General features: G+C 45.4%; 2 protein-coding genes across 3 annotated transcripts in view; one reads left to right on the top strand and one right to left on the bottom strand.

Moving 5' to 3' along the window:
* The window catches only part of gdap2 (ganglioside induced differentiation associated protein 2), a 22,341-nt gene extending 21,679 nt beyond the window's left edge, over positions 1–662 (bottom strand). The window contains exon 1 of the mRNA XM_078939087.1: positions 418–662. The gene's annotated coding sequence lies outside the window, so the exon portion shown is untranslated. The remainder of the gene's footprint in view (positions 1–417) is intronic.
* A 1,975-nt stretch (positions 663–2,637) lies between these two features.
* wdr3 (WD repeat domain 3) lies at positions 2,638–23,257 on the top strand. 2 transcript variants are annotated; one of them, XM_004081376.3, is made up of 27 exons: positions 2,638–2,732; positions 4,049–4,247; positions 4,318–4,527; positions 4,635–4,753; positions 5,646–5,724; positions 10,259–10,354; positions 12,463–12,561; positions 12,739–12,840; positions 13,145–13,245; positions 14,478–14,582; positions 14,655–14,885; positions 14,955–15,048; positions 15,153–15,254; positions 15,388–15,470; positions 16,805–16,943; positions 17,024–17,080; positions 18,460–18,560; positions 18,649–18,760; positions 19,594–19,728; positions 19,803–19,853; positions 19,927–19,992; positions 20,408–20,500; positions 21,343–21,393; positions 21,470–21,513; positions 21,593–21,721; positions 22,866–22,959; positions 23,031–23,257. In XM_004081376.3, exons 2-27 carry the CDS (start codon positions 4,074–4,076, stop codon positions 23,184–23,186), a joined length of 2,823 nt encoding a protein of 940 aa, XP_004081424.1. In that variant the 5' UTR covers positions 2,638–2,732; positions 4,049–4,073; the 3' UTR covers positions 23,187–23,257. The 2 variants fall into 2 exon arrangements, with proteins under 2 accessions (XP_004081424.1, XP_078795212.1); XM_078939086.1 differs by having other exon boundaries at positions 2,714–2,776.
* Positions 23,258–26,713: the final 3,456 nt, after the last annotated feature.

Below are 26,713 nucleotides of genomic sequence, written 5' to 3'. Positions count from 1 at the left end.
CCATGTTCAACGGCTCCAGGAAAGCAAAAAGACGCAGCGAACAGGAAACAAAGTGATGTTTTACATAAAAATACATAAAGAAATACACTCTAAAAGAGTCATTTGTTCTTTGGTTTGGTGTTCTGTTCATCCAGAGCTTCAAACCCAATAAAACACAAGCTCTATCACAGAATTATTGACCTTTGGGTCTGCTGTGAATGAGGACTACTAACTGTTTAGTGTAACAATCAGTAAATGGATCACCATGGTAACAGATCTAACCCCTTATGGAAATGTCAGCTTTAAACCAATCAGCGAAATAAAACAAAATACAACTATATCTGAGCCTAAAACATGGACCGTGACCCGCTTTTTTAGCAACAGTCCTGCATAAAAAGCCTGATGGGAGTTTTCCAGCAGCAGCGTTAGCATGTTTACCTTATGCTGTCTGTCAGCCGAAAAGACAGATAACTGGACCTGCGGAGTCACTTCTGCTGTAGCAACGAGGCACAAGCCTCTAAAACAGCTCAGAAAGGATTGTTGAGACTCGACGGCTTCATTCTAGACGAGGAAAAAAGAAAACGCGCAGAGAAAATTGAACTTATAAAGTGCCTCTGTTTACCGTCATTCTTAGCAAACATGCTACTACGAGCAGTTAATGCCAAGACTACCAAGCTAGCGGTAGTGCACCAGAAATGTTTCCGGGTATTTCAAAATAAAAGCAAACTCTGACACTCGTTTGTTTTTTGATTTATTTTAAATCTCTTTCTTAATTTTGGCTCCTTATGAGATTTAAGCTCATTACTATGAATATAAAAAAAGACTTTAATAGCAAACCTTAAAAACTACAGCTGGGAAATAACAAGATACATTACCTCTGTTAGATTTACGTTAAAACTAACTTCATGGAATCACCTTCTGAACCAGATTTTGCCCTATAATTTGACAAGACACGTGAAAAAAATTAGTAATATAGAAAAAAGAAGTAATATTACACAGAATACTAGTTGAAAAAAAAAGTACATTGACATTTGACATCACGAAATGAGGTGATGTAAAATGTTTCAAGGAAAATGTCCATAAGTCACATTCAGTGCACTGCTGAGGACAGAGCTTTGAAGAGGACTCTGAATTTATGGTTTAAAAGCATTTGCATGCTCAGATTCTTAAAATCAGTCCTTAAATAAGCTGTAAATATATCTTTTAAATCACACACCCTAGAACTTATTGTTAAAAGCATCATCAGCATCAGAATAATTCTTTGTAAAAGATTTTCTAGCATTGTAACAAATCACTACAAGTCTTTCATTTAAGAAAAGTACTAAGAAGAACAAGTTCATTTATTAATTCATAAAGTTGGAATCTTTTTTTTTACCTGCTCTATTATTTAAATAAGAAAATATTGCAAACACAAATGCTGATTTTCTAAATCTTTCCCTAATCTTTAATCCTCTTTTTGCTGCCATGGATCACTTTATCACATCTCGGATACTTATAAGTATAGATTTTCTTTTTACATTTACAGTGTTTTTCCAGTTAAAGGACATTTTTGAAAACCAGGAAAACAATAAACACAGACTTTAGAATAAATAATGTGGTGTTTATGTTTTGACCTCTGTGTGCTCTGATCATTTCTTATCCTGTAAATATGCTTAAAGACTGTTAATCTTTACTAAGTTGCTTAAAATAGGGGTGCCTCATTCTACTTTTTTTTTAATGTTTATTTATTTTAAATGGTTTACATAAAAATATAATAAAGTCTCACTTTACAGCTTTATTCTCTAACAGTGACCTCTATTTTCACACTTGCAGAGAAAAGTGTGCTTTTATTTTGTAACGGATGTTCGTTTTGTTAGTGGCTGACTTGACAGACGCCGGTCAGCCTTTAGTCAGCTGACAGCCAAAACACTTCCGGTGTGGCTCCACATCCAGGAAACCACCATATCCCAGTTATCTGGCCCGGTTCTGGCCCTGTCCTGGCCCAGCTCAGCGTGTTCCTCTCTGAAGAAACAAACACTGAAAAAGCATTCAGTTTTGTTTAATTTTATTTCTTTTTTACTTAAACCCGGATTTTTACTTTCTGGTTGTCTGAGTGAAAATAAAAACTAAGAAACTACTATTGGAATAAAACTACTGAAGAAATAATTTACCTTTATTATAGCAATGATTAAAAAATTAAAATGTAAAAAAAAGGCGCAGGCAAAAGCAACAGATAGGGCTCTACCAACATTTCAACATTAAAAGTACTGATCAACATTTGTCTCGTTGACACCATTTAATTTGGATTTTGGAATTGGTTTAGCCAATTTGATGTAAACAAATAAACGAACAAATAAAATAGTAAAGAGGACAAACAGGAGACATTTTTATACAGAAATACAAAACTTTGGATGGATGATGGGGACTTAATTTAAAAAAAATGTGTACACACACACTCGTAGCATCATCTCCAGATGATGCCGTTATAATTACTCTAAATAATAAAAGAATAATAAATAGTGAAGTTTGGTGGCCCTTAGAGGGACAAACAGCAGAAATTGTGCTTAAATATACAAAATATGAATCATAGAATCCATTAAATATTACGTTTTTTCTAAAATTGATGAATTATTTGCATGAAAATTACTTTTTAAATTTTAAAATTTTCATTTTTTCTGCCTGAATAAAAAAATAGACACTCGATTATTTAGGTCTGATAGGAGCCAGTGCTAGCAGGATAACCCGGGTTAGCAGCGGAAACCCTCACGTTAGAGGTAAGAAACGTTTCTGTAAGAACAGCCGCGTGACTTTCCCATCGGTTAGTAAAACACGAACGTTTTAAACACGGTACAGTCACACCGATTGTATTCATGGGGCAAATTGCACAAAAATACCTCCACGTGGGTACATGGAAGTTCGCTGATGTATGGATGGAATGACTCGATTTAGAGTACGGGAGGTCCCGGCAGGGCGGGGTTAGGCTGAATGAACAGGCGGAAGCTCTAAACTGTACCACCCGTTTACACCGGCGCAACAAATCAAGCAGACCCTACAGCCTGTAACACTATAGACGCTAAAAAGTAACGTATTTAAAACAGAACAGGGGTTTTAAAAAAACTAAAAACGCCTAAATGAGATATAACCAATAGCAGATGTTTAAAATGATCAGTCACGTGTTTTTGAGACTGTTTGTCGAGTCACGTGGCGCATTAGCTAATTCAGTCTGTGGGTCAAAAGATCTTCAAAAACATGACCGTGTGTCGTATGTTCTTTACAGCTATTTATTCTCATTATTCTAGTTATAAAGAGTAAAGACATGTTCTTGAAAAGCAAAATCCCAAATTCATGCGATATTTGGCCAAATATTTCATGGATCTTTTTTTTCTTAAGAAAAATCAGCACATTTTATAAATCTTACAAATATTTACAAAATGTTGCTTTAATGCGTTTAATCAATCTTTTAATTTTTTAAAGCACTTTTATACACATGTGACACATACTGCTTTGCACATAGTAATTATAAATAAACTTTGTAATAAAGTTTATTTATTTATCAATAAACACACGCACGCACAAACCTGAACCCGTCCAAAGCCTGAACCTGCACTAGTCCTTCCAAAATAAGGCCACGCAGAACAAGGAGGAGGGGGGGGGGGTGACCCTTCTTCACCTTTCACCATCATGTCAGGTATAATTGGCACCAGTGGTTTGGTTCTTCGCCGAATGCCCTTCAGGATCGTTGGCAGCAGCAAACAGTCCAAGATGGGAGAAAAACATGGTTGGGTGGGAGACGGGGTCCTGTCCCCCCACACCCCCTTCCAGAAAGGCCATGGGGGCGGTGGGCGGAGCCTGGTTCCTTCATCCTGAGATCAGCTGTTAAAAAGATGTAAATAAGGCGTTTATTGACCTCATAAACCCTCAAACCTCCTTTCTGGATCGGGCAAAACCAGATTGAGTTTTTATCTACTCTGTTGAAAAGCTTTATGGAATCAGAAAGAAGTCAACAGATTTCTAACTTTTCCATGATCAGTGATGAACTTGAGCATTTCTTCATCCGTTTCTGTCCGTCTCTTGTGTTTCTGCCAAACAGAGCTGCTCGCCCCCTGCCGACCCTCATGGGTTTGACCAAGCAGTACCTGCGCTACGCGCCCAGCGCCGTGTTCGGCGTCATCGGCAGCCAGAAGGCCAACATCGCATACGTGACTCTGCGCGGCGGGGAGAGGGGGCGCTACGTGGCCGTGGCCGCGTGCGAACACGTCTTCGTCTGGGATGTTCGGAAAGGAGAGAAGGTGGGGGCGGAGCGGGTCGCTGCAGCCACCTGTGGGGGCTCACCTGTCTGACGGCTGTGTTTGCGTGCAGGTTCTGATCCTGCAGGGGCAGAAGCACGAGGTGAGCTTCCTGTGCCCCTCCCCCGATGGAGTCCACGTCGCCGTGGGTTACGAGGACGGGGCGGTGAGGATCTTCAGCCTGCTGAACGGGGAAAGCAGCGTCGCCTTCAACGGCCACAAAACGGCCGTCACCGTCATGAACTATGACGCCCTCGGGGCGCGGCTCGTCACCGGCTCCAAGGTGAGCGGCGTGCGTTTCTGTCGGCGTCCGGACGGGAGGGCGCGTGCGACCTCACCGGGAAGCGGTGGACATCCTGTCTGCGGTGTGACGTTGGTCTGGTGTTGCAGGACACGGACGTGATCGTGTGGGACATCATCAACGAGTGCGGCTTATACCGCCTGCGGGGTCACAAGGACGCCATCACGCAGGCCTTGTTTCTGAAAAACAAGAACCTCATGGTCACGAGGTAACGCCCCCCTTCTCTGAACTCAGCGGAGTAAAACCGCTTTAAATGATGTGAAAAAGATAAAAACGCACGTTACACCTAAGCTTGTATCAACAAGCACCGGCCCCTTTATCAGGTCCACCTTGCTGGTGCCGGGTCGGACCCCCTTTTGCCTTCAGAACCGCCTTAATCCTTGGTGGCATCGATTCAACAGGGTTCTGGAAACATTCCTCACAGAGTTTGGTCCAAACTGACACACAGTTGCTCGGTTGGAACCAGCGGTTCTTTGAGTTCCTGTTGTCTGTCTATCATCTGGAACCAGTCTGGCTGTTCTCCTCTGACCTCTGACCTCTGGCATGTCCGTCCACAGAACTGCTGCTCTCTGGATATTTTCTCTTTTAGGACCTTTCTCTGTAAACCCTAGAGATGGTTGTGGGTGTAAAACCCAGCAGACGATCAGTTTCTGAAGTCCTCAGACCAGCCCGTCCGTCACCAACAACCACGTTCAGAGTCACTTCAATCAGCGTTCTTCTCCATTCTGATCGTCTGGACCGGGTCTGCTCAGTCCTGGTCCTGGAGATCCACCACCCGGCCTGTTCTCCGGCTCTCCCTGCCCTCCTTGCTGCTGATTATGTGGACCAAGTGTGTTCATTCAATCAGAACGTGGAGACATCTGGTTGAGCTAATCAGCAGCCGGCAGGACTTGGGGGTCTGGAAAACGGGCAGGGTGGTCTCCAGATCTCCAGGACCCGGAAGGAGCAGCCCTGGTCTGGACCAGGTCTACAGGGCTAATTGAGTTGCTGCCATGTGATTGGATGATTAGAAATGTGCGTTAAGAGCAGTTAGTGTGCGTCAGAGTGAAATGAGATGAATTCTGTGTCCACATTCCTGAGTTGTTTGTGTTGTTGTGCAGCTCCAAAGACAGTTTTGTGAAGTGGTGGGATCTGGACACACAGCACTGCTTTAAGACCATGGTGGGCCATCGCAGCGAGGTGAGACCTTTCCCAGAACGCACCTGTCTCCACGCTTCCTTTCTCGTCTTCATGGTGTTTCCTTGTTTACTCTGCTTGAAACTTAACCTTTTCTGTCAAAAATGGATCCGTTCAGACCAATCGTCCAGCTTCGTCTCCCAACCGATCCTTAGATTCATCAGCTTCTACACAACCAGCCGCAGGTTTGTCGTTTCAGGAAAGACGAGCAGAGAGGGAAGCAATAAACATGTCAATTAAAACTGCACGTGAAATCTAAATGATAATAACTTTAGTAAAGTATTAGTCAAGAAACGAATGACGCTTCAGCTGCTGTCATTTAATGTTTGCAGCTGAGAAAACGATGATGCTTCTGGTCTACAAGCTGAACAGGAAGCCCCGCCCCTGGATGCCCCGCCCCCTGAAAAAAACAAACATAATTTCTGTTTTTTAGTTTTAGTTCCACAATGCAGCACAGTTCTTGTCAGCCCCCCCCCCCCCCCCCCCCACACACACACACACAAACACACATCAAACAAATAATTTTCTTTGTGACAAACTTCATATTTATTGGATTCTGGTGTAAAAACATTTAGAAAGCTTCTCTCAGGCGTAGTTTCAATTCAATTTCATTTGTAGCCCAAATTCACAACAACAGTCGTCTCGATCGGCTTCGAATTCAATAGGAAAATACTAAAATGAACGAACAAACAGACTAAACTAAACTGGCATCCCTGCCCTTAGCCCCCCCTTCTCTGTAAGGGGGGGCTAAGGGCCCCCCTTACAGAGAAGGGGCTAACTCCTAAAAAAATGGATTCTGGAAAAAATTAAGAAACCTCAGGGGTGCCCACATGAAGGAGGGATCCTCCCCCAGGACGGACAGGCGATTCACCGGAACACATAGAGAAATATGAACTTGTCTAAATCTACAACTACAGTGATCCCTCGCTGTAACGCGGTTTACTTTTCACGGATTCGCATCGTGCATTGTGTTCTGCATTCTGATTGGCTAAAAAGTCACTCCGCTTCTTCTCTACCTGTGCGTCAATAACGTTGCAGTTTAATATGTACACGTACGTAAAACAGCTTGCCAAATTTACAACACGTACGTGCAAATTCTCTTGCAATTTGGAGTTTCTCTAAAACCCATAGAAAATAGCGACAACAACTGTCAATCACTATGTTCTTCTCCTGAACAAACACAGCTGCACCGCGGCTTCAAAAGAAGGAAACACTGCAGAGGGGAGTCAGGATGCAGCGGCTCAGTCTGTAGAGCAGTGAAATACACCTGAGTCACTATTTGTCCCACTGTACTTTGTATTTTTTTCATAATCATTTTACATTTTCTCCCGTTTAATCCAATACTCGGGTCGCGGTGGGCGGGGCTAATCTCCGCAATTTGAAGCCTTCTGTTCACATTGATGATTAAAATTATTACTTGACAGTACAGAGTTATTTGTTGAAAAAAAACGTTTCTAAAGTACTTTTATTTGTGAAACAAATGCTTGAGCCTGTAAAATGGTTTGTTCTTTCTTTTCAATGTATAATTGAATATTTAATTGTATAATAACTGTAAAAAATAGAGGTTTCTACTTCACGGATTTTGCCTATCATAGGTTCTTTTTGGAAAGGAGTTGGGGGGACAGTCGGGGGCGCGAGTCGAGCCGGAGACTCCCAGGAGGGGGGAGAGGGACAATACATGAATCACTGCACCAAACAGAGGCATGGAGGACTAAATGATAAATAATGATCAAGAATAGAGGAGAGGAAGGGTAGAAGTAGGTGAGAAAAGAGGACAGAACCCCAGTGCACCATAGTTACCCCAGCTTCAACTTCTAGCAGCCTTTTAAAAGAAAAAGTTATTAAGTTTAATTTAAACACATTAACATTAAGTTAAATAATCTCTGAATACTAACTAGTCTGACAATAAGCCTGTCCAAAGAGGAATGTTTTCAGTCTAACTTTGAATGTAGAAACTGAGTCGGCCTCTCTTACATGAGCTGGGAGTTTATTCCATAAGACAGGGGCTTGGTGGCTAAACGCTCTACCTCCAACCGTACTTTTACTGATTCTAGGAACCACAAGCAGTCCTGCATTTAGTGAGCTAAGTGTTCTCATTGGATGGTAAGGGACTATGAGGTCCTTAATATAGGACGGGGCCATTCCATGTAAGGCCTTATAGGTTAACAGGAGGATCTTGAACTGGATTCTAGAATCAACTGGGATCCAGTGAAGTGAAACCAACACAGGCAAGGCAAGGCAAGGCAAGTTTATTTGTATAGCACAATTCATACACAAAGTAATTCAAGGTGCTTCACAAAACAGAAGAATGCATTAAAATCCCAATACATCATAGAAATAATCAACATAAAATTTACTTTAAAAGAAAAAAAAAAAAAAAAAAAATTGAAAACTGATTTAAAAATAAAGGAAGGAAATGAAAGAAAAGTGCAGATAGGACCTTTCAGTCATATACACGGCTAAACAGAAATGTTTTAAGTCTAGATTTGAACATGAACACAGAAGAGGCCTGTCTTACGCCTTCAGGGAGGCTGTTCCAGATTTTAGCTGCAGAATATTGAAACGCTGATTCCCCTTGTTTAGTTCTGACTCTGGGAATCAACAGGAGGCCGGTCCCTGAGGTCCTCAGAGTACGAGATGGTTCATATGGCACTAACATGTCAGAGATGTACTTTGGTGCGTGGCCATGGAGAGACTTGTACACAAGCAGAGCTGCTTTGAAGTCTATTCTTTGAGGTACAGGGAGCCAGTGCAGAGACCTGAGCACAGGACTAATGTGATCATACTTCCTGGTTCTGGTCAGGACTCGAGCAGCAGCATTCTGGATGTACTGAAGCTGTTTTACAGCTCGTTTGGAAAGGCCGGTGAGCAGGCCGTTACAGTAGTCTAACCTGCTGGAGACAAATGCATGGATAAGTATCTCCAGGTCTCGCTTTGAGATTATGTTTTTGATTTTGGCAATGTTTTTCAGATGGTAAAATGCCGCTGATGTTACTGACTTGATATGGCTGTTAAAGTTCAGGTCAGAGTCCATGATTACCCCTAGATTTCTGACTTGATTTGAGGGTTTAAGAGACAGAGAATGAAGGTAGCTGCTGACAATTTCTCTTTGTTTCTGTGGGCCAAAAATAATAACTTCGGTCTTGTTTGAGTTTAGCTGGAGAAAGTTGTTCTGCATCCATGCACTGATCTGTTGGAGGCAGTGGCTGAGTGAATCCACCGGCCCATATTCACCTGCTGTCAGTGACACATAGATCTGAGTATCATCTGCATAGTTGTGATAAGATATGTTATTACTGCGTATTAACTGCCCTAGTGGCAGCATGTAGAGGTTGAACAGAAGGGGTCCCAGGATCGATCCCTGGGGTACACCACAATTCAAGCCCATGTAGTCTGAGACACAACTCCCAATTTCAACAAAATATTTCCTGTCTTCTAGATAAGACTTGAGCCAACTTAGGGCAGATCCAGAGATGCCAACCCAGTCTTGGAGTCTGTGCAAAAGGATCCCATGATCAACAGTATCAAAGGCAGCACTCAGGTCTAGCAGGATTAAGACAGTGACTTTGCCATCATCAGTGTTCAGGCGGATGTCGTTGGTTACCTTGATAAGAGCAGTTTCTGTGCTATGATGGGGTCTAAAACCTGACTGGAAAACATCAAATGAATTGTTTAATAAGAGAAAATCAGTGAGCTGTTGGTAGACAACTTTTTCAAGGACTTTTCCTAAAAATGGCAGATTAGAGATAGGTCTGTAATTATTCAGTACAGTGGGATCAAGACCGCTCTTTTTCAGGAGAGGTTTAATGACTGCAGTTTTTAAGGCCTCTGGAAATATTCCAGATTGAAGAGACATGTTAACTATTTGAGTAATTGATGGCAACACACTGTTCAGGACAGACTTTAGAAATCTAGTGGGTAACACATCAAGGCAGCATGTAGACGAGCTCAGACGGGTGATGGTCTCTTGGACAGTTTGGTCAGTGACAGGTACAAAGTGAGTCAGCTTAGAGTGAGTAGGTGGCCGTTCGATAGTTATATGTGTTGTGGAGTTGATGGCTTTTTTAATGCCCTGAACCTTGTCATTGAAAAATACAGCAAACTCATTACATTTAGGTGTACAAACCAATTCTATTGGTAGCTGGGTTGGAGGGTTAGTTAATCTGTTAACTGTTGTGAACAGGACACGAGAGTTGCTGCTGCAACTTCCAATGATTTCAGAGAAGTACCTTTCCCTTGTTCTGCATAAGATCTGGTTGTAAGCGTACAACTCCCCCTTAAGCAGGAGTGATGTGATCTCTTCTGCTAGTTCCTGCTAACAATCTAGCTGCTGCATTCTGAACAAGCTGGAGACTTCTTAAGGAACTCTTAGGACACGCTGCTAACAAGGAGTTACAGTAATGGTTTCCGTGAGCCGTGGCGTGTGAGGTCACCGCTGCACACGTGACGTCAGGTTCCCGCCTGAACGCTGTGCAGCGGTCGGTCATCTCACGTCCACAGGAGGATTTCAGCCAATGAGTGCAGTTTCTGCTGACAGGTGTGGGCTTTGGCGCTGCTGAAGCAGGAGAAGAGGCTGCTGACGGGCTCGGCCGACAGCGAGCTCCGAGCGTGGGACATCGCCGCCCTGGAGGAGGTGAGGACCATCGCCGCTGTTCTTGAATGAGTTTAAACTTAACGCCAGCGCCCCCCACAGGACACTGAAAGCAGCGTTTGGTGAAAGACTGCGGTGAAAACGAGCCTTTTTGTGTTTTAACGTGTTCTTTTATCAGCTTTCTGAAGATGGAGGACAAATAGAAAAGATATATATTTATATATAAAAGATTTATTTGTTGCACTTTTTTCTTTTGTACGACAGAGTTTTAGGGTCAGATTACAAACCAAAAAATTATTTTTAAATTGCAACTTTAACGCCGTAAATCTACGAGAAAAAACACCAAAGTTGTCTGTTTATCTGAGCTTTTTGTAAAGTTTTATTTCTGGATAGGTTAAAAAAAAAGAAATTCTGAACCTCTGAACCTGGAAGAAGCTGCATTTCCAGGGTTTCATGCTGCATCGCTGAATGAAAATTCACTAACAGGGGTGTCAAACTCCAGGCCTGGAGGGCCCCCCTCCTGCTGGTTTCCCAGAATCCCTGCCTGTTGATTACCTGGATCAGGTGTGTTTAGCCAAAAAGGAGCTTCAATGGCGGGTTGGTTAGAAAACGCGTAGGACGCCGGCCCTTGAGGCCTGGAGTTTGACACGTGACTTAAAGGGGAATAATTGGCACACAAAAAAATAAAGAAATGATCAAAGTTGACCATAAACAAAGTGAAAACGGCACAATAACAGAAAAGATATGTTTGTGATAAATGCCAGAGCCGGGAATCGAACCAGCGAGCTTCTGCACCAAGGATTCCCTATTTGTTTCAATGGAGGCAGAAATCCTGGAATATCTGGAAAAGTTCAAGGATTTGAAGGAGCAAAAGTCACAGCTGGAGAAAACTGAAAGAGCTGAACATTTGAACAGTTAAATGGTTCAAATAGCTGAAAAATTGGAGGAGTTTAGCGGCAAAACATGGAAGAAAATACTAGAATAAAGAGAAACAGGAAAACTACGGGATGAAGGGTTTATAGTATTCAACCAAATATTGTCAGTGTAGCCGTCTTTCGGGGGTTCGGTGTCGGTAAAGCGGAGTTTCATCTGTGAAATAAGGAGCTCAGAGACACGTTTGGGTGTAGAGGACCAATACTTTATTCTCCTTTTCATTCACATAACCTGCAGTTCATTTGTCTCATTACGTCATCAACCTGTCATCTGAACACCAATGTGGAAGTAAACAATGTTACGCCCCCCCTCCTCCAGATGAAACGTCCCGTTTCAACATAAAATAATAAAGATGAAGGAAAATAGTCTGTAATATTAGCGTTAGAACGTTGAAAATGCCAAACAGTGCTGCTCCTCCTCAGACAGAAGAGTCACACAGACGTAGAGATCTGGTCTTTGGAGGAAGAAAGGATGGAAGTGGACATCTGCAGGGGGGGGCGTTAGCTAGCGAAAGAGATTGTAAACAAAGGGATGATGGGATATCAGCAGAGGCCTACTTCCTCTGCGCCAACAGTCCCGCCCACAACTCAGTGGCGAGTTTCTGATGAGCTCCTGCCGCTCTGCAGAAACTATGTCCTAGAACATGACTGTGAGGAAACTGGTTATTTCTAAACAGGACTGTAAATGAAAATAAGGTTAGGTTCGTACCCTTTAGTTTCCTGCACACAGAAACGAATGAATAATGACTCAGAGACAAAACTTATCTTCAGTGGAAGTTTACTCCGTACAAACAGCACAGACATTTTGTACGAAGGGGACAGACAGATGAACATGGTGCATTCAAAGGCTGAACACCGAAGGCAGGGAGATGGGTTTGGTATAAAAACCCTGCATTTGCATATTCAGAAGATCATACACTGGACAATGGTGTGAAAATCACGCCCACAGGTTGTTGCTGGAGAGGCGCTCCAAGGTCACAATGGAGTTATCTGTGAGGCATCACACACAGGAAAAGGGAGTATGAGAAACTGTGGGAACAAAAGCTTGGCTTTGCTGTCTTCAAATGTAATATAATTTTCAGATGATAATACATGCTTAATGAATTAAGTTTAAACCATTAGTGTAATAAAAGTTAAGGGCAGTTTCTAACTATTCTTCACACTGACTTTTGGATTTTCCGAGGGTCTTCTGAAAGAAAATGTTTTCTTCTTTCACAGGATAAAACGGAAGGAGGACCCAAAGTGAAGAAGGGCAAAACTTTATTGGAGGAAGATGAAGATGATGAGGAGGAAAAAGAGGATGAGAGTCTTGACGAGGTTCCAAAATTTACCTTTTCAAATGTGATTTTTAGTGGAAAATATGTCATGTTTCTGTAGAAACCTCCAAATAATCAGTGTCTGTGTAATGGGGTTAAAGTGTCAGCCTGGTCTTTCAAAACCCGTTTTTAGATGTGGAACTTTTTCATGTTGCCTTTTGTTGGGGGGTTTCCATAGCGCATCTTGAGCTGCAAAAAGGCCGGCTCCATCCTGAGGGAAGCCCGAGACAGAGTGGTCTCCATGACGACGGACTCCAGAGCCAGAGTGGTGGCCTGCCATGTGAGTGTGGGGTCTCTTCACTTTGTGGGGGGCAACAAAAGCTTTCTGCAGGCTCTCAACTGTCTCAGCAAGAGATGATCCATAACAGTAAATAACTGTGTCATCAGCATAAAAGTGCAGATTAGCATCAGAGACATTTGAGACAAAAACTGTAGGCAGAATTAAAAAACCTGTGAACTGAAATTGAATTGATCTGATATTTTAGCACTAAAACCAGCATTTTTTATTAATTAATAATATGCATTTATACTTTTTTCTTTTGCAAATTGTGAGGAACATAAAGACGTGTCTGTCTTCTGATCAGGGAAACGATTCTGTGCTGGAGCTCTTCACCGTTCTGACAGAGGAGGAAGTGCAGAGAAAAATGACCAAGAAGATGAAGAAAGCCAGAAAGAAAGCAGCCAAGTAAGGAAACTGTGTCTGGGATCCGTTTAGCTTCACATTCCTGTGAGATTCTTGAGAAAACAGTTGAATCTGAAGGTCCACTGCAATCATCTTTGGTTCTGTTGTAAAATGCTTCTCAGTGGTTCAAATCTAGAACCCGAGTCATTTTTTTAGGACATAGTTTCTACAGAGCTGCAGTAGTTTGTTAGAAATTCACTTCTGACTCGTGGTCGGGACCATTGACGTGGAAGAACCCCGCCCACCCCTTCCCGTCACCCATAGCTGAGAGTGCTCTGTTTACACTCCTGCCCGCTGCCTTACAGCCCCTCAAAACACCAACCCAACATTAGCGGGGCAAAAGAATGGCAGCAGTATGGCAGCTACCCATCCGTACAGCTTAGATCCAGATTCCAGCTCAGACCAGGGAAACAGAGACGTTCATGGATCTGTTTGTCTGACGGTGGATGATCAGAATGGAGCAGAGCGGGGAGACTGTGGCCCCGCCCATCGTACTTTCTACATCAGATATAAGCTTTTTTTTAAACTGCATATTTTTAGCTGCTCCTGATTCACAGTGATTTGAAGAAAGACCTCCTTAAAAATGCAGGTTTGAGCTTAAGGGAGCTTGACAGTCGTGTTTAGCTTCTTCCATTTTCTAGCAGTTGCTCCATCAGTGGATCTTTTTTCACCAAGTTGCTTGGTAATTGCCCCGTTGCCCTTTCCAGACTTGTGACGGTCTACAATCTCTGGTGTCTTTGGACAGCTCTTTGGTCTTGGCCGTGTTGGTAGTTGGAGTCTTGTACATGAGGACAGGTGTCTTGATGCAGCGGACCACCTCAAACAGGTGGATAGTGGACTATGTAAGGCGGGCTAACAGGTCTTTGAGGGTCAGATTTCTAGCTGATAGACAGGGGTTCACATACTTTTTTTCCTATTGTATGTCCTCCTTCTTAGGATGTTAACTTCAAGAAAAGACCTGACTTTACCAGGACTTCTGCTTTGGTAAAATTATTTCAGAGGTTACAGTTTTTTTTATTGATAAAGGTTTCCAAATGCGAGTGACTGATGGCGTTCTGCAGGGTTCCGTGCTGGGACCACTTGCATTCTTTTAGTCTAGGACGGGGGCATCAAACGCTCAAGGGATTTGCATTTGAACCTGACTTGCAGCTGATGTGATGGTGGTTTTCGGAGTGAAATACAGCTTTGAGGTGTCATAGAAGCTGGTAGACGTCTGCTTGACGGTTCTGTGGCAGAGCTCAGGAGGAGGCAGGAGGAGCCGCCGCTGAGCCGGTGGTGGAGCGGACGCTGAAGGACGAGATCGTCCGGCTAACCAACATCAAGGCTTCCGCTAAGATCAGGTGAGCGGGGGGCTCGGCGCGGCGGCAGGGGGAGGTTCAGAAACCCAACGCCTCACGCGTCTCTGCTCCCAGGTGGGCGGACTGCCTGTCCGGTGCAGGCGGCGAACTGAAGGTGGCGCTGCTGCTGCAGAACAACACCGTCGAGACGTACAGCCTGAAGACTTCAGACGAAAACCCCTCGGCCAATAAGACGGCTCGCCTGACGCTGGGCGGCCATCGCACCGACGTGCGCACGCTGGCCTTCAGCTCGGACAACCTGGCCGTCCTCTCTGCCTCCGGAGACACGGTCAAAGTGTGGAACAGGCGAGGCTCCGCCGTCACTCACAGCCCTCTAGTCGGATCTAGTCCTCATGTGTTGGGTTTTCTGCACAGGTCGACCCTGCAGGTGATTCGCACCATGACCTGTGAGTACGCTCTCTGCTCGCTCTTTGTGCCCGGAGACAGACAGATCATCCTGGGAACGAAGGTATCTGGAGCTTTACAGCCAGAAAAATCCACAATATTCACTTTTTTTTAAATCCTGCTGTTTTAGATGCTCTATTTATCTGGAATTTCCGTTTTCCTCTTTAGAGCGGGAAGCTGCAGATCTTTGAGCTGGCCTCAGGCAGCCTCCTGGAAACGTCGGACGCCCACGATGGAGCCGTGTGGTCCCTCTGTCTGGCTCCAGACCAGGTCAAACCCGCCGCCAGCGGCATCTTTTGTGGCCTTCGCGCCTGCAAACGGCTGTGTCGTCCATCCATACGTCAGAAGTCACTGGTGTCGGTGCCGTCGTTCCGCCCGTCCTCATCGGGTTCCTGTTTTGCAGAGAGGGATCGTCACCGGAGGCGCAGACAAGACGGTGAAGTTCTGGGAGTTCGAGCTGATCAAAGACCAGTCGAGCGCTCAGAAGTAAGTCGGAGCAGGAAATGTTGATGTCATGCTTTCTTGTGAGGCTGAAGGCTCCTTCATCTGTGATGCCGATGGTCCAGAAACCGCAGACGTCCTGCTTGGAGCAGGCTGTTCAAAGGCTCAGGAGTAGGGATGGGTACCTTGCCCCGGTATTGAACCAGCCCCGGGGCCGCATTCTTCAAGACCACAGTATCGTTAAGATCTGACCTGAACGGTTCTGCTATCAGTACGGTATATCGGTAAGCGTTATCTGCCATATTTAACTCACCAAGTCAGTCAATTTTCCGTTAAATAATGATGATATTAATTTCGGTATTCTCGTTGAAGCGGAGATCTCTGTCTGTCTATTTGTGTGCACGGGGGGCGGGGCTGTTGTTCAGACAGCACGCGCCGCGCGCGCACACACACAAGACAAGGCAATGCACACAGTCGGTGGCGATCTTGTAGGGGACACGTGAGCGCCCTAGACTAAGAACTAACGTTTCTGCGTAAAAATTATTACGTTTGCCGACCATGCTGTCACCTTGCTACTACGATGACCGTATGTTGCGCTGTTTGTGCAGAACAGGCTGGGGCAGCGGGGGGGGGGCGTTGCACGCGGAGCATACAACAAACAGGTAGAGAGGCGGGGCTTAGACTCACCGCTTATGATTCCAGACCCGCGACAAACTATCAGCTGCTTCCTAATACTTAATAATAATTAATAACTAATGATAGTTGTCATTCGTGAAATTAATATCATTTATTGGGTTTACTTGATTTAAACAAAAATAAATAAATAGACAGTCTGCATCAAAGTGAATTTGTTTCCATCATTTAACTTAACTTAACTTAACTCTGGTGTTTGACAGACAGAAAAGTCTATTCAAGGTTGTGGAAAATGGACAAAAGATCAAAGGAAACATCACACTCATAAATAATAAAAACAATTAGATTAAATAATTAAATAAATATCCTGTCTGGAACATTCTCATGTATAAAGTAAAACGTTTTGTTAAAAAAAACAATGTTGTTGCATAGTGAGGAAATAAAACTCTGGAAAACCACCTCTTCCCAAAATGGCTTCATCCGTAGCCCCACCCACCTGTAAGGAGCTCGCCGCTCCACGGCCTGCAGAAGACGCCGACGTCTCCTCTGATGGATGATGATGGCAGAAACGTGACTGGATCAGCTGTCAATCATTGCTCACATCCATGTTTTTGATCAAGTGGTCTGTGTTTATCTGCACACCCGTGATTTCATGGAAACAGCGTGAAGTAGTGTTTTTTTCCAGGATTTGTGCATGCGTGTGATGGAAACACGGCTCTCACACGCTTTGTGTTGCTGTGATCCAGGAGGCTGGCGGTCAAACACGTCCGCACTCTGCAGCTGGAGGACGACGTTCTGTGCGTGAGGTTCTCTCCGGACCACCGGCTGCTGGCGGCGTCTTTGCTGGATTGCACCGTCAAGATCTTCCACAGCGACACGCTGAAGGTTAGCGGCACACGTGTGGAGGCGTGGCGGTGAGCAGAAGCTGGCGCTGTACGCTGACTCCTCCTGTGTTCCTGCTGCAGTTCTTCCTGTCGCTGTACGGACACAAGCTTCCTGTTCTCTGTCTGGACATCTCGCATGTGAGTAACCTGAAGGTGGCGCCGCAGAACCGCTATGGGCCGTTTAAAGGCGCTGTTTCTCTTTAGGGTGAAGGGTCAGAGTTTCATAACACGCTGTGAAGGAAATGACGAGTCATGGTCAGAAACACCTTCAATCCACAGATTTATGTCTGAAAATCTACTTTAGTTCTTTGTATCTTTGTATTAAAACTAAATCATCTCCACTTTGACAGAAGAATTCACAGAACCGGATAGGAATTTGATCTTAGACACGTTTAGATTCCATAGTTTTCTTTAGGAAATGAGAAGAACCTTTATTACAAAAATTACAACACAAATAAAATGTTTCTATATATTCATAAAAGTATGAAAACAATAAAATAAGGATCATAAATAAATAAAAAGACTAAAACTACTGCTGACATTTATAAAAGTCCACCGTACCAAAACCTCCCAATAGGGGGCAGCAAACTAAACGTGCTGTACTTACATTGGTGAAAGTTCAGATGATTTTCTATATTTAAATTGATCACAAGACGATCAAAGTGGGATTTTTAAATCTAAATCAAAACTGGAGTACAAACTACATAACACAACCACCACAATGAAACAAACATTTGACAAAAAACATGATTGTTTAATGAAAAGTCAAACTGTTTTAAACAGAGGTGGTGGGGGGGGGGGGGATTCTCCTGGTTCCAGGAAGTAGAAGAATTTTTTATTCTTTTTAATGAAGATTTCTGAAACAGTGTTATGTCTATTTTGTCTGATATGACTTGAATTTTCTAATGAAAATAATCTGCATGTTCTATGCTGATTTCAGAATCAGAAGTACTTTACTGATCTCACAGGTGGGAAAGTTGGGTAGATCAGTGGGTCGACTTCTACCACGCAGGAATCCAGGGTTTGATTCCCGGAGGGGCAATTACAGTGTTAATGGGGAGCAATTAACATCATCCAATCACCCAGTGGGGGGGGGGCCTTTGGGCAAGACCCTTAACTCTACTGCCTACCAGCATGAATGATCCTGGTGATGGTCAGAGGGACCAACTGGCAGCCACGCCTCGACCATCACCGAGTATGAATGAGGAGTGAATAAATGATGGACAGCACACTGTCTAGTGGGTCTATATGACCCAACTCATGTTAAAGTGTCTAGGATAGCACAAGGGTTAAGGATTCTTAATTCTGTCAGATAAAGTGATGAACCAGATGATGATAAATCATGTAATAAAATGGTTAGAACAGTTCTCTTCCTTTCAGAAATCTTTGATTTAATGTCTAATTATCCTACATTTGTTACGTCTTTGTCGGAATGTGGAACTGCTGATTGTGTTGTTTTGTGCGTTGTTCTCGCGCTCCCCTCCCCCCACGGCTCTGATGTTGGTTGGCGTTTACAGGACAGCACGCTCATCGCCACCGGCTCCGCTGACAGAAACGTGAAGATTTGGGGGCTGGACTTTGGCGACTGCCACCGCTCCCTGTTCGCTCACGACGACAGGTGGGATCCAAACCCCTCCACGCCTCCCGGCGGGGGCGGGGTTTCCGACCCACGCTGAGCCTCTGTGTTCTCTCCTCCGTCTCCACAGCGTCATGTTCCTCCAGTTTGTGCCCAAGACTCATCTGTTCTTCACGGCAGGGAAGGACCGGAAGATCAAGCAGTGGGACGCCGACAAGTTCGAGCTGGTCCAGACGCTTGAGGTGGGCCTCCTCTCTTCCTCTTCGGCTTTAACCCTGGAGGTCGAGAAGCGCGTCTGGGTTTCGGCCTCCTCCAGAATAAGAGCTGCACTCAAAACCTTCAAGAAGCTCCCTCAGACCCTTTGGATCTAGCAAACATCATGACAAAAATCACTGGCAGCTCGTCAGTTTAATCTGAAGTATCTGAATATTTTGTCAGAAAATCCTCAAATCTCTGGCTGCGGCGTCTCTCCGTGGTTTTCGGTCATTCTTTGAAGCCTTTTTCTGTTTGCTGTGCGAACATTCTCAGCCGAAGAACCACAAATACTATTACAGCCTTTTCATGGCGGCTGTACGACTGTAAAATAGTGATTGCTATAAACAATGATGACTATATATGAGTTTAAATTTGACAGCTAGCGATCAGGAAAGGAATTACATTATTATTATTGATAAATACATATTTATAAACAGAGAACCACATCAATCAAACATGTACATCTGTATTTCGTATACCGTTCTTAATCTCAGGAACAGGCTCTCTGATTGGTCAGACTGGATCACATGGTTTCACGACATGGCGGTCTCTAATACGTCTCCATTGAACGGAGCTCTGGAGTTCAGAAACGTGTCGTTTTGAGGCTGAAGCCCTCAGAGTCCAGGAGCTTCGGCGGTCGGACGAGGCTCTGAAGGGATGAAGGGTTTTCCTGCTCCCTCCGTCACCTGAACGAACAGCTTTGAGGATCAAGCTGTTCGTTCTTGAATTCAACTTGATTCAGCCGGATGTCTTGGTGGGAGTCTGGCTCTTCTTCTTCGGTTTCTACAGCCCACCTCTGCCGTCTGTGTCGCCGCCGCAGGGTCACCATCGGGAGGTCTGGTGTCTCGCCATCAGCCCCAACGGAGACCACCTGGTGTCGGCGTCTCATGACAAGTCCCTGCGGCTGTGGGAGAGGACCCGGGAGCCCATCATCCTGGAGGAGGAGCGGGAAATGGTGAGGGGGGAGGGGGGGGGGGGGGGGTCAGATGATGCCGGCCGACTCTCTGACACGTGTGCTCGTACTGACAGGAGAGGGAGGCGGAGTTTGAGGAGAGCGTGGCTAAAGGAGACGCGCCCGTGGTGAGTTTCAGCCGCCGCTCCGCCACATTTGCAGCTTCCGGGTCGGAGCTCTGATCCCGCTTTGACCCCGCAGGTTCCCGGAGAGGTGGAGGGGGAGGCGGCGCCGGCGGCGAAGAAGACAGTGGAAACGGTCAAAGCGGTGAGTGTTGTGGAGCGCCGTTCTCCACACAGGTCCAGAACCGACCCTCTGACCGAGCGGAGAGGCGGTCCTGTGTGGAGGGAAAACGCTCCATGAATGAAGGTTGAATGATGCAGCCTGCATGGAACTGCACTGGGAGGATTATTTGGTTCCCTAAACACAACCGGCTAACATGAGGGAACAAGAACTGGAGACGAAGATCCTTCTAGATATTTAAAATCCTCAAGTGACTCTAAAGCTTATAAACTAACGTCCAGCTTCCTAAATGTTTTATTTGATGTGAAATGATGGTGAACACTCCTATTTTTGTCTTCCTGTCCCTCCGTACATCAGACGTTTGCAGACAGACGTGTCCTCAGCAGAGGCTCCTGAATAAGTATACATTCATTTTCTCACGTTGGCGTCTTTCTGGCAGGCTGAGCGAATCATGGAGGCTCTGGAGCTCCACAGGGAGGAGCTCAGGAAGATGGAGGAGCACAAATACGCCTGTGAGGGCGCCGGCAAACAGGTTCCGTACTCTAACATTACCTGTCGTATGTGTCATATTGGGACGTACCAGCAGCTTTACTGTTTTCAGTTTGACAGCAGAAACTGGGTTTTGTTTTTTGTATCGTCAAGTCAGAGATGGGGAGACTTGGGACTCAAACTTTAGTCGTACTTAAATCAAATCAAACTTTATTGCGCAACTGGAAGCGCTTTAACATTTAGAACAAACAAACCCAACCCACCCTTCACCCCTCCCACTCTCCTCTGTTAAAACATACGACCTATGACCCCGCACACCATGAATGCTGATAAAAGTAACTTCTAGAAGAAACTCCAGGCTCTGCTGTGAGGAAACACTATTTGGGAATCTCCCTACACCAGGAGCAGCGGTGGAACATCACCACAGATTCCAGCCTCACCGGGACGGCAAAATCTCACAAATAGAGACCCACTCCCATAAAAAATGGTCTTTTTGGTGTCCTTAAAGTTTTCTTAAGGACACGATGGAAGAAAATTAGGATTGAAATTGCGTTTTCTGAGTCTCTGTTCTTCAAATCGTTGTGAATCAGGAGCAGCCGGAACAATGCGTCCTGGAAAACAAGACTGGTTTTTGGGCTTAAAACCTCATAATCATGAATAAAGACCAATGGGAATGTTTGAAAAAGGATCAAAGGATGACTGGATGGGGACTTTGAGGACTAAAACTAAAAGCTTCAGCTGTTTCGCCACTTCCTGTTTGGAGATAATTCCATAATTCTTCAAAGACTTGAGCTTAAATGCAGAGACTTGGTACTTGACTTGCATGCAGGGACTTGTGAGCATCTCTGCTTCTGTTCATGGTCATAACTCAAACTTTTCTTGTAGCTCCCTCCTCCAAAGCCCAACCCCGTCCTGGTGGCGTTTGGAAACGTCTCTGTAAGTTTACCGCTCTCTTTCCAAACACTGCACTGATATCATGAACACTGCTAACCGGGTCGTCGTCCTCCTGCAGCCGGCCCGCTACGTTCTGGATGTGATCAAGGCGGTGAGATCCAGGTGAGGAGAACACGGCGAGGCTGGTCCGGTCCGGTCCGGTTGGAGCCCGTTAACCTCCTCTGTGGTTCTGACCCCCCAGTGAGCTGGAGGTTTCCCTGCTGGTGCTTCCGTTCCCATACGTCCCCGAGCTGCTGCAGCTTTTCAGCAGCTACATCCACCAGGGGCTGGAGGTGGAGCTCGTCTGCCGCTGCCTGTTCTTCCTTCTCAAGTAAGACTCGTCTTTGGAAAGACGCCTTTGAATTTATGTCTTTTATTTACTGTTGTAATGATATAAAAAAGTGCATAATGTTTGAACCTCTTCAGTAAACTATGACTGAATATTGGCGACACCATAAAAGATAAAACATTTACGGGAATAAAGTTGCTAATTTCTGAAAAAAAAGTTGTAACTGTGCAAAGAAAAAGCCCTGTTTATTTTGAAACTGTAGGCTAGTGTGTTGTGTTGACCTCATTACCGTCCACCTGCTGCATCCTTCATGGGGTCACGGGGTCGTTTCCTAGGCTGCGTTTCCACTGACTAGGAAATTATGCAAATTGCATTTGCGATAATAAATGTGCCAAATGGAAAACTTTGAAAGAAATATTTGCGCTTAGAGGAGGTTTTTTTTAGGCGTATTGACATATTTAACAACAATGTAATGGAAACACTGTTCTTCTAATGAAATGAGTCACATGACCAACAACCGGATGGCGATGACCTTCTTGGTGGGAACTGGCGGCCTTGGGCGCTGCACGGCGGGCGCCACCAGAGGCCGGTGTCATCCGCTGAGTGTGTCACGTGGAATCGTTGGATCCACAGCTCCTCTGGAAAACCACCATTTACCAAAAGGGCTTCATCCGTAGCCCCTCCCACTTGGAAGCAGCTCGCCACTCCACGGCTCGTTCTCACCCATCGGCATGATTTTGAACGACTTATCGCGGGATTTGGGTTAAGTTTATATGGATCATTATGATTCCAAAACTGTGTTTTGTCAACATTTCTAGAATTTCGCTAAAGTTTTGTTGCGCATGTGTCATGGAAACGCAGCTTCAGGTGCTGTCGGGTGAAGGCGGGGCACAGCCTGGACATGTCGCCCGTCCGTCACAGGGCACACAATCCCTCCCTCACACACACTCACACACACAATCCCTCCCTCACACACACTCACACACACAATCCCTCCCTCACACACACTCACACCTAGGGGCACTTGGAGTAATAAATCGGGTGTTTTTGGACGGTGGGAGGAAGCTGGAGTTCCCGCATGAACAGCGGGGATTTGAACACTCCATCAACATCACTAAATCCACCAAATGAAAGCCATCACAAACGTCCAATCGCCTGACGTTTGATAGCTAAGCGTTTCTTCCAGGATCCATTTTGGTCAGATCACCAGTAACCAGATGCTGCTGTCCGTCATCGACGACCTGCACAGCGTCACCGTGTCAAAAGTCTGTGAGATCAGAGTAGGTGTCCCTCATGACAGACGTCCTCCTGCGCGTTGGTGGGGGTGTCCTCACACGGCCTTCTCTTTCAGGACGTGATGGGCTTCAACAGCGCCGCCCTGCAGTTCCTCCAGCGCCAGATCGAGAGTCAAGAGAACGTGACGTTCTTTGCTGAGGCCACGGGGCGACTGGAGGAGAAGAAGAAGAGGAGGAGGAAGAGGGAGAGAGCCGTCCTGACCATCGCCTAAGTCCTTGTTCACATTCGTTCCTCGTCTTCTTTCAGCTTGATTATGTTTTCAATAAAATCCAGACAACCTGATTCTGTTTTAAATGGTTTTGAAACGGGAGGCGTTGGGTCAGGAATTTGCTGCGGTGCTAATGTGCGACATAAAAACGCTTAAGAATAGAAACAATGAACAACCGCGAGCAAAAAATAACACAAAGGTCAACAATAAATAGAAGTACAATAGTGCAAACTGAGGATAGAGAAGGTGCAGGTAGTGGACTGGTAACTGGACATATAGGGGAAAAGGTTTAAGGGGGGAGGAGTTAAAAGTGTTCATGAGTCGGAATGCAGAGGGAAAGAAACTGTTCTTGTGTCGTGAGGTTCTGGTCCTGATGGACCGTAGCCTCCTGCCTGAAGGGGGTAGTTCAGGAACACCATGTCCAGGGTGAAGGGGGTAGTTCAGGAACACCATGTCCAGGGTGAGACGGGTCAGCTGCTATCCGACCTGCACATCCCCCGGGTTCTGGAGACATACAGGTCCTGGACAGATGGAAGGCTGCAGCCAATCACCTTCTCAGCTGAGGGCACAATACTTTACTGTCTGTTTATGTCCCTGGTTGTAGCTCCGGCGTACCACACGGTGATGGAGGAGGTAATGATGGATTCTATGATGGCCGAGTAGAACTGAACCATCATCTGGGTTGGCAGCTTGGCTTTCTTCAACTACAGCAGGAAGTACATCCCCTGCTGGGCCTTTTTGAGCAGAGAGCTGATGGACGGCTCCCACTTGAGGTCCTGAGTAATGGTGGTGCAGAAGAAACGGACGGAGTCCACTTTGGTGATGGGAGAGTCTGTCAGGATGAGGGGGGGTGAGGGGCCTGTGACTTTCCTGAAGTCCACTATCATCTCCACTGTCTTCTGGGTGTTCAGCTCCAGGTTGTTGATGCTAAACCACGACACCAGCCGGTCCACCTCCCTCCTGTAGGCAGACTCATCATCTTTAGAGATGAGCCCGATGAGGGTGGTATCATCTGCAAACTTGATCAATTTGACATGGCTGGAGGTGCAGCGGTTGGTGTACAGAGAGAAGAGCAGAGGAGAAAGTACACAGCCCTGTGGTGATAGAGGGGATGGTGGAGACATTCATCCCCAGCCGCACACACTGCCTCTGGTCCATTAGGAAGTCAGAGATCCACCTGCAGGTGGAGTCAGACACGTTTGGCTGGAGCAGAGAGGAGGATGGTGTTGAATGCCGAGCTAGCAGAGGTACCAGGGAGTCCAGATGCTGCAGGATGAACTGGAGGGCCAGGTTGATAGCATCCTCTGCAGACCTGTTGGCTCTGTAGTCAAACTGCAAAGGGTCCAGGAGGGGGGAGGTGAAGGACTTGAGGTTGGGGAGGACCAGGCGCTCGAATGACTTCATGACTACAGACCTAAGTGCCACAGGCCTGTAGTCATTAAGACCAGTTATGCGGGGCTTCTTGGGGACAGGGACGATGGTGGACAGCTTGAAGCAGGCCGGGATGTGGCATGACTCCAGGGAGGTGTTCAAAAAATGTCTGTGAAGACTGCTGCCAGTTCAGCTGCACAGTGCTTCAGGGTGGCAGGGGAGATGCCGTCCGGGCCCGGAGCCTTCCGTGGGTTTTGCTTCCGGAAAAGCTTGAGCATCTCTTCTGTCACAGAGAAGACAGTAGTGGGGGAGAGGTGGTCCGGAGGGGTCATACTGTCCTGTCAATGCCCTACCCGCCAATTTTAACTGCACCCCTTAGTACACACATCCTTTACCCCACAGCAATATACACTCCAACACACACATATACACACAAACAAGGAAGGAGGGACCTCTGACTTCTGTCCCATACCACATCCCTGGCGGGACAAACCAGGCCCTCAGGCCCCACGTACTTGGGTGCTGGCTTCCTGTGGATTTCTGAGTTCTCTGGTAAGACCAACAGCCGGGGATCACATCACATCTGAGCCTGGGGGTGTCCGTGTCCCTGTGGTGCTGGTTCTGGTTCTTTCCTCGAGCGCCGCCCTTCTCCAAAATTCCAACAGTGGGTGAGCCTGGTCGGGCCATGGTTACAACACTCCAAGTGGGGACCCACACTTCTCTTGGGAGTCTTCCTCCTGGGCGGGAGTGGGCGGCCTATTTTAGCAACATGCTAGCTGTGTTGGCTAATTTGACATCATCTGAGATGTTCTTGTCTAATTTGGAGTTTAGCTACCAGCTATAGTCCTAGTTTTAGCGATCAACTTCTGCCTTTTCAGCTGCAGCAGTTTCAGCGTTTAGTTTCAGCGTATTCAGCGGCCAGATTCAGTTTACTGCATTCACACTATCCCAGGTGATGCAGTAAATCTACTTTAAATTCCTTCTTCTTCTAGTGTTTTATGAAGGATGGCACACTGCGTTGAGGTGCAGTTTAAATTGTAGTTGCAGTACCTCTTTTCAACACTAGGCGTCAGAGCTGCCTGCTGTCTAAAATGAAGGGATCCCTCCTCTTCCCTCCATTTAATCAATAAACGTTATAGGGTTTTGAGGCTAGTAATATAGTAAAGAAAACACACCAAAACCTGTTGAAATGACTATTTTCTTTGTGGTAAAAAAAACTAATGGTAGCAGAATATTAACCATAAACATTGTTAGTTGTTGGCTGAAAGGTTTTGTCAATTTTCACAAATCATTTAAGAGAGTTTTAACGCTGCTGTTATTTGATCAATTTAATTGATGTTGGTGGTATTGCTGCAGACCTGTGGATCTTCTCTGCTTTCATTTGGATTTTTCTTGAGGTTTCTGTTTGTGTAAAACATGATTCACACGTATCCAACCCCCCCCCCCGTGTGGAACTTTACATGACCATCGGAATGGCCCCGAAAGACTCGTTTTTCTGTGCCGCTTGCAGAATTGGGAGGTCGTTTTTTTTATGTTTGGCTCTGTACAAAGCGATGACCATTGACACATGTTAGATTGTTGAAGATTTTTCAGAATCAAACAAGTGACTCCGCCCCCAGAGGTTACAAACAAATGTGCCATAAACAGCCACCAAAAAACGGAGAAAAACCAGAAACTTCACAAAGTTCTAGTTATTTCCAGCATCAGCTTACGTTAAACTGCTTAATATTGCTTTGCTAGACCTTTCGCATTGCAGCCTATCAAGCATGAACATTAAACATTAACAAATTCCAATTGAAGTCAGAAATAAATGAGTTACAGTCAAAGCCTCATTAGCCATTTGTTCATTTGACCCGTCCCCTGGGGGAGCGGCGAACCGCCGGCACAGCAGCGCTCGGGAACCGTTCGGTCGTTTATTCCTTTAGAAATAAGATGAATTTTAGAGGGAACTGACCATTGATGAATTAAAATAGTGTAGAGTGACAATTTAACTGAAAGTTAGTGGACAGGTTTAAGGTCAAATGTTGAAATGCTAACTAACTGGTAGAGGTCAGAGGTTAAATTACTGTTGGCATCCAGTGTCAAATCACGACAGTGGGATTTAAATTGGTGTAAATGCTGTTTTTTTCAAAGCAACCAAGGATTCCCATTGAATGGGA

The sequence above is a fragment of the Oryzias latipes genome, chromosome 21 (assembly GCF_053564925.1).
Source record: "Oryzias latipes strain Hd-rR chromosome 21, Olatipes_Hd-rR_3.1".
Classification (NCBI taxonomy): Eukaryota; Metazoa; Chordata; class Actinopteri; order Beloniformes; family Adrianichthyidae; genus Oryzias; species Oryzias latipes.
This window is presented reverse-complemented; position numbering and strand designations above follow the sequence as displayed.

Excerpts from the sequence above, each read along its gene's own strand:
- wdr3 (XM_004081376.3), top strand. The coding sequence starts at position 4,074 with ATGGGTTTGACCAAGCAGTACCTGCGCTACGCGCCCAGCGCCGTGTTC. Across the intron at positions 12,841-13,144 it reads CCAGAGTGGTGGCCTGCCAT|GGAAACGATTCTGTGCTGGA; the intron begins GTGAGTGTGGGG and ends TCTTCTGATCAG. Across the intron at positions 19,729-19,802 it reads TGGAGGAGGAGCGGGAAATG|GAGAGGGAGGCGGAGTTTGA; the intron begins GTGAGGGGGGAG and ends TCGTACTGACAG.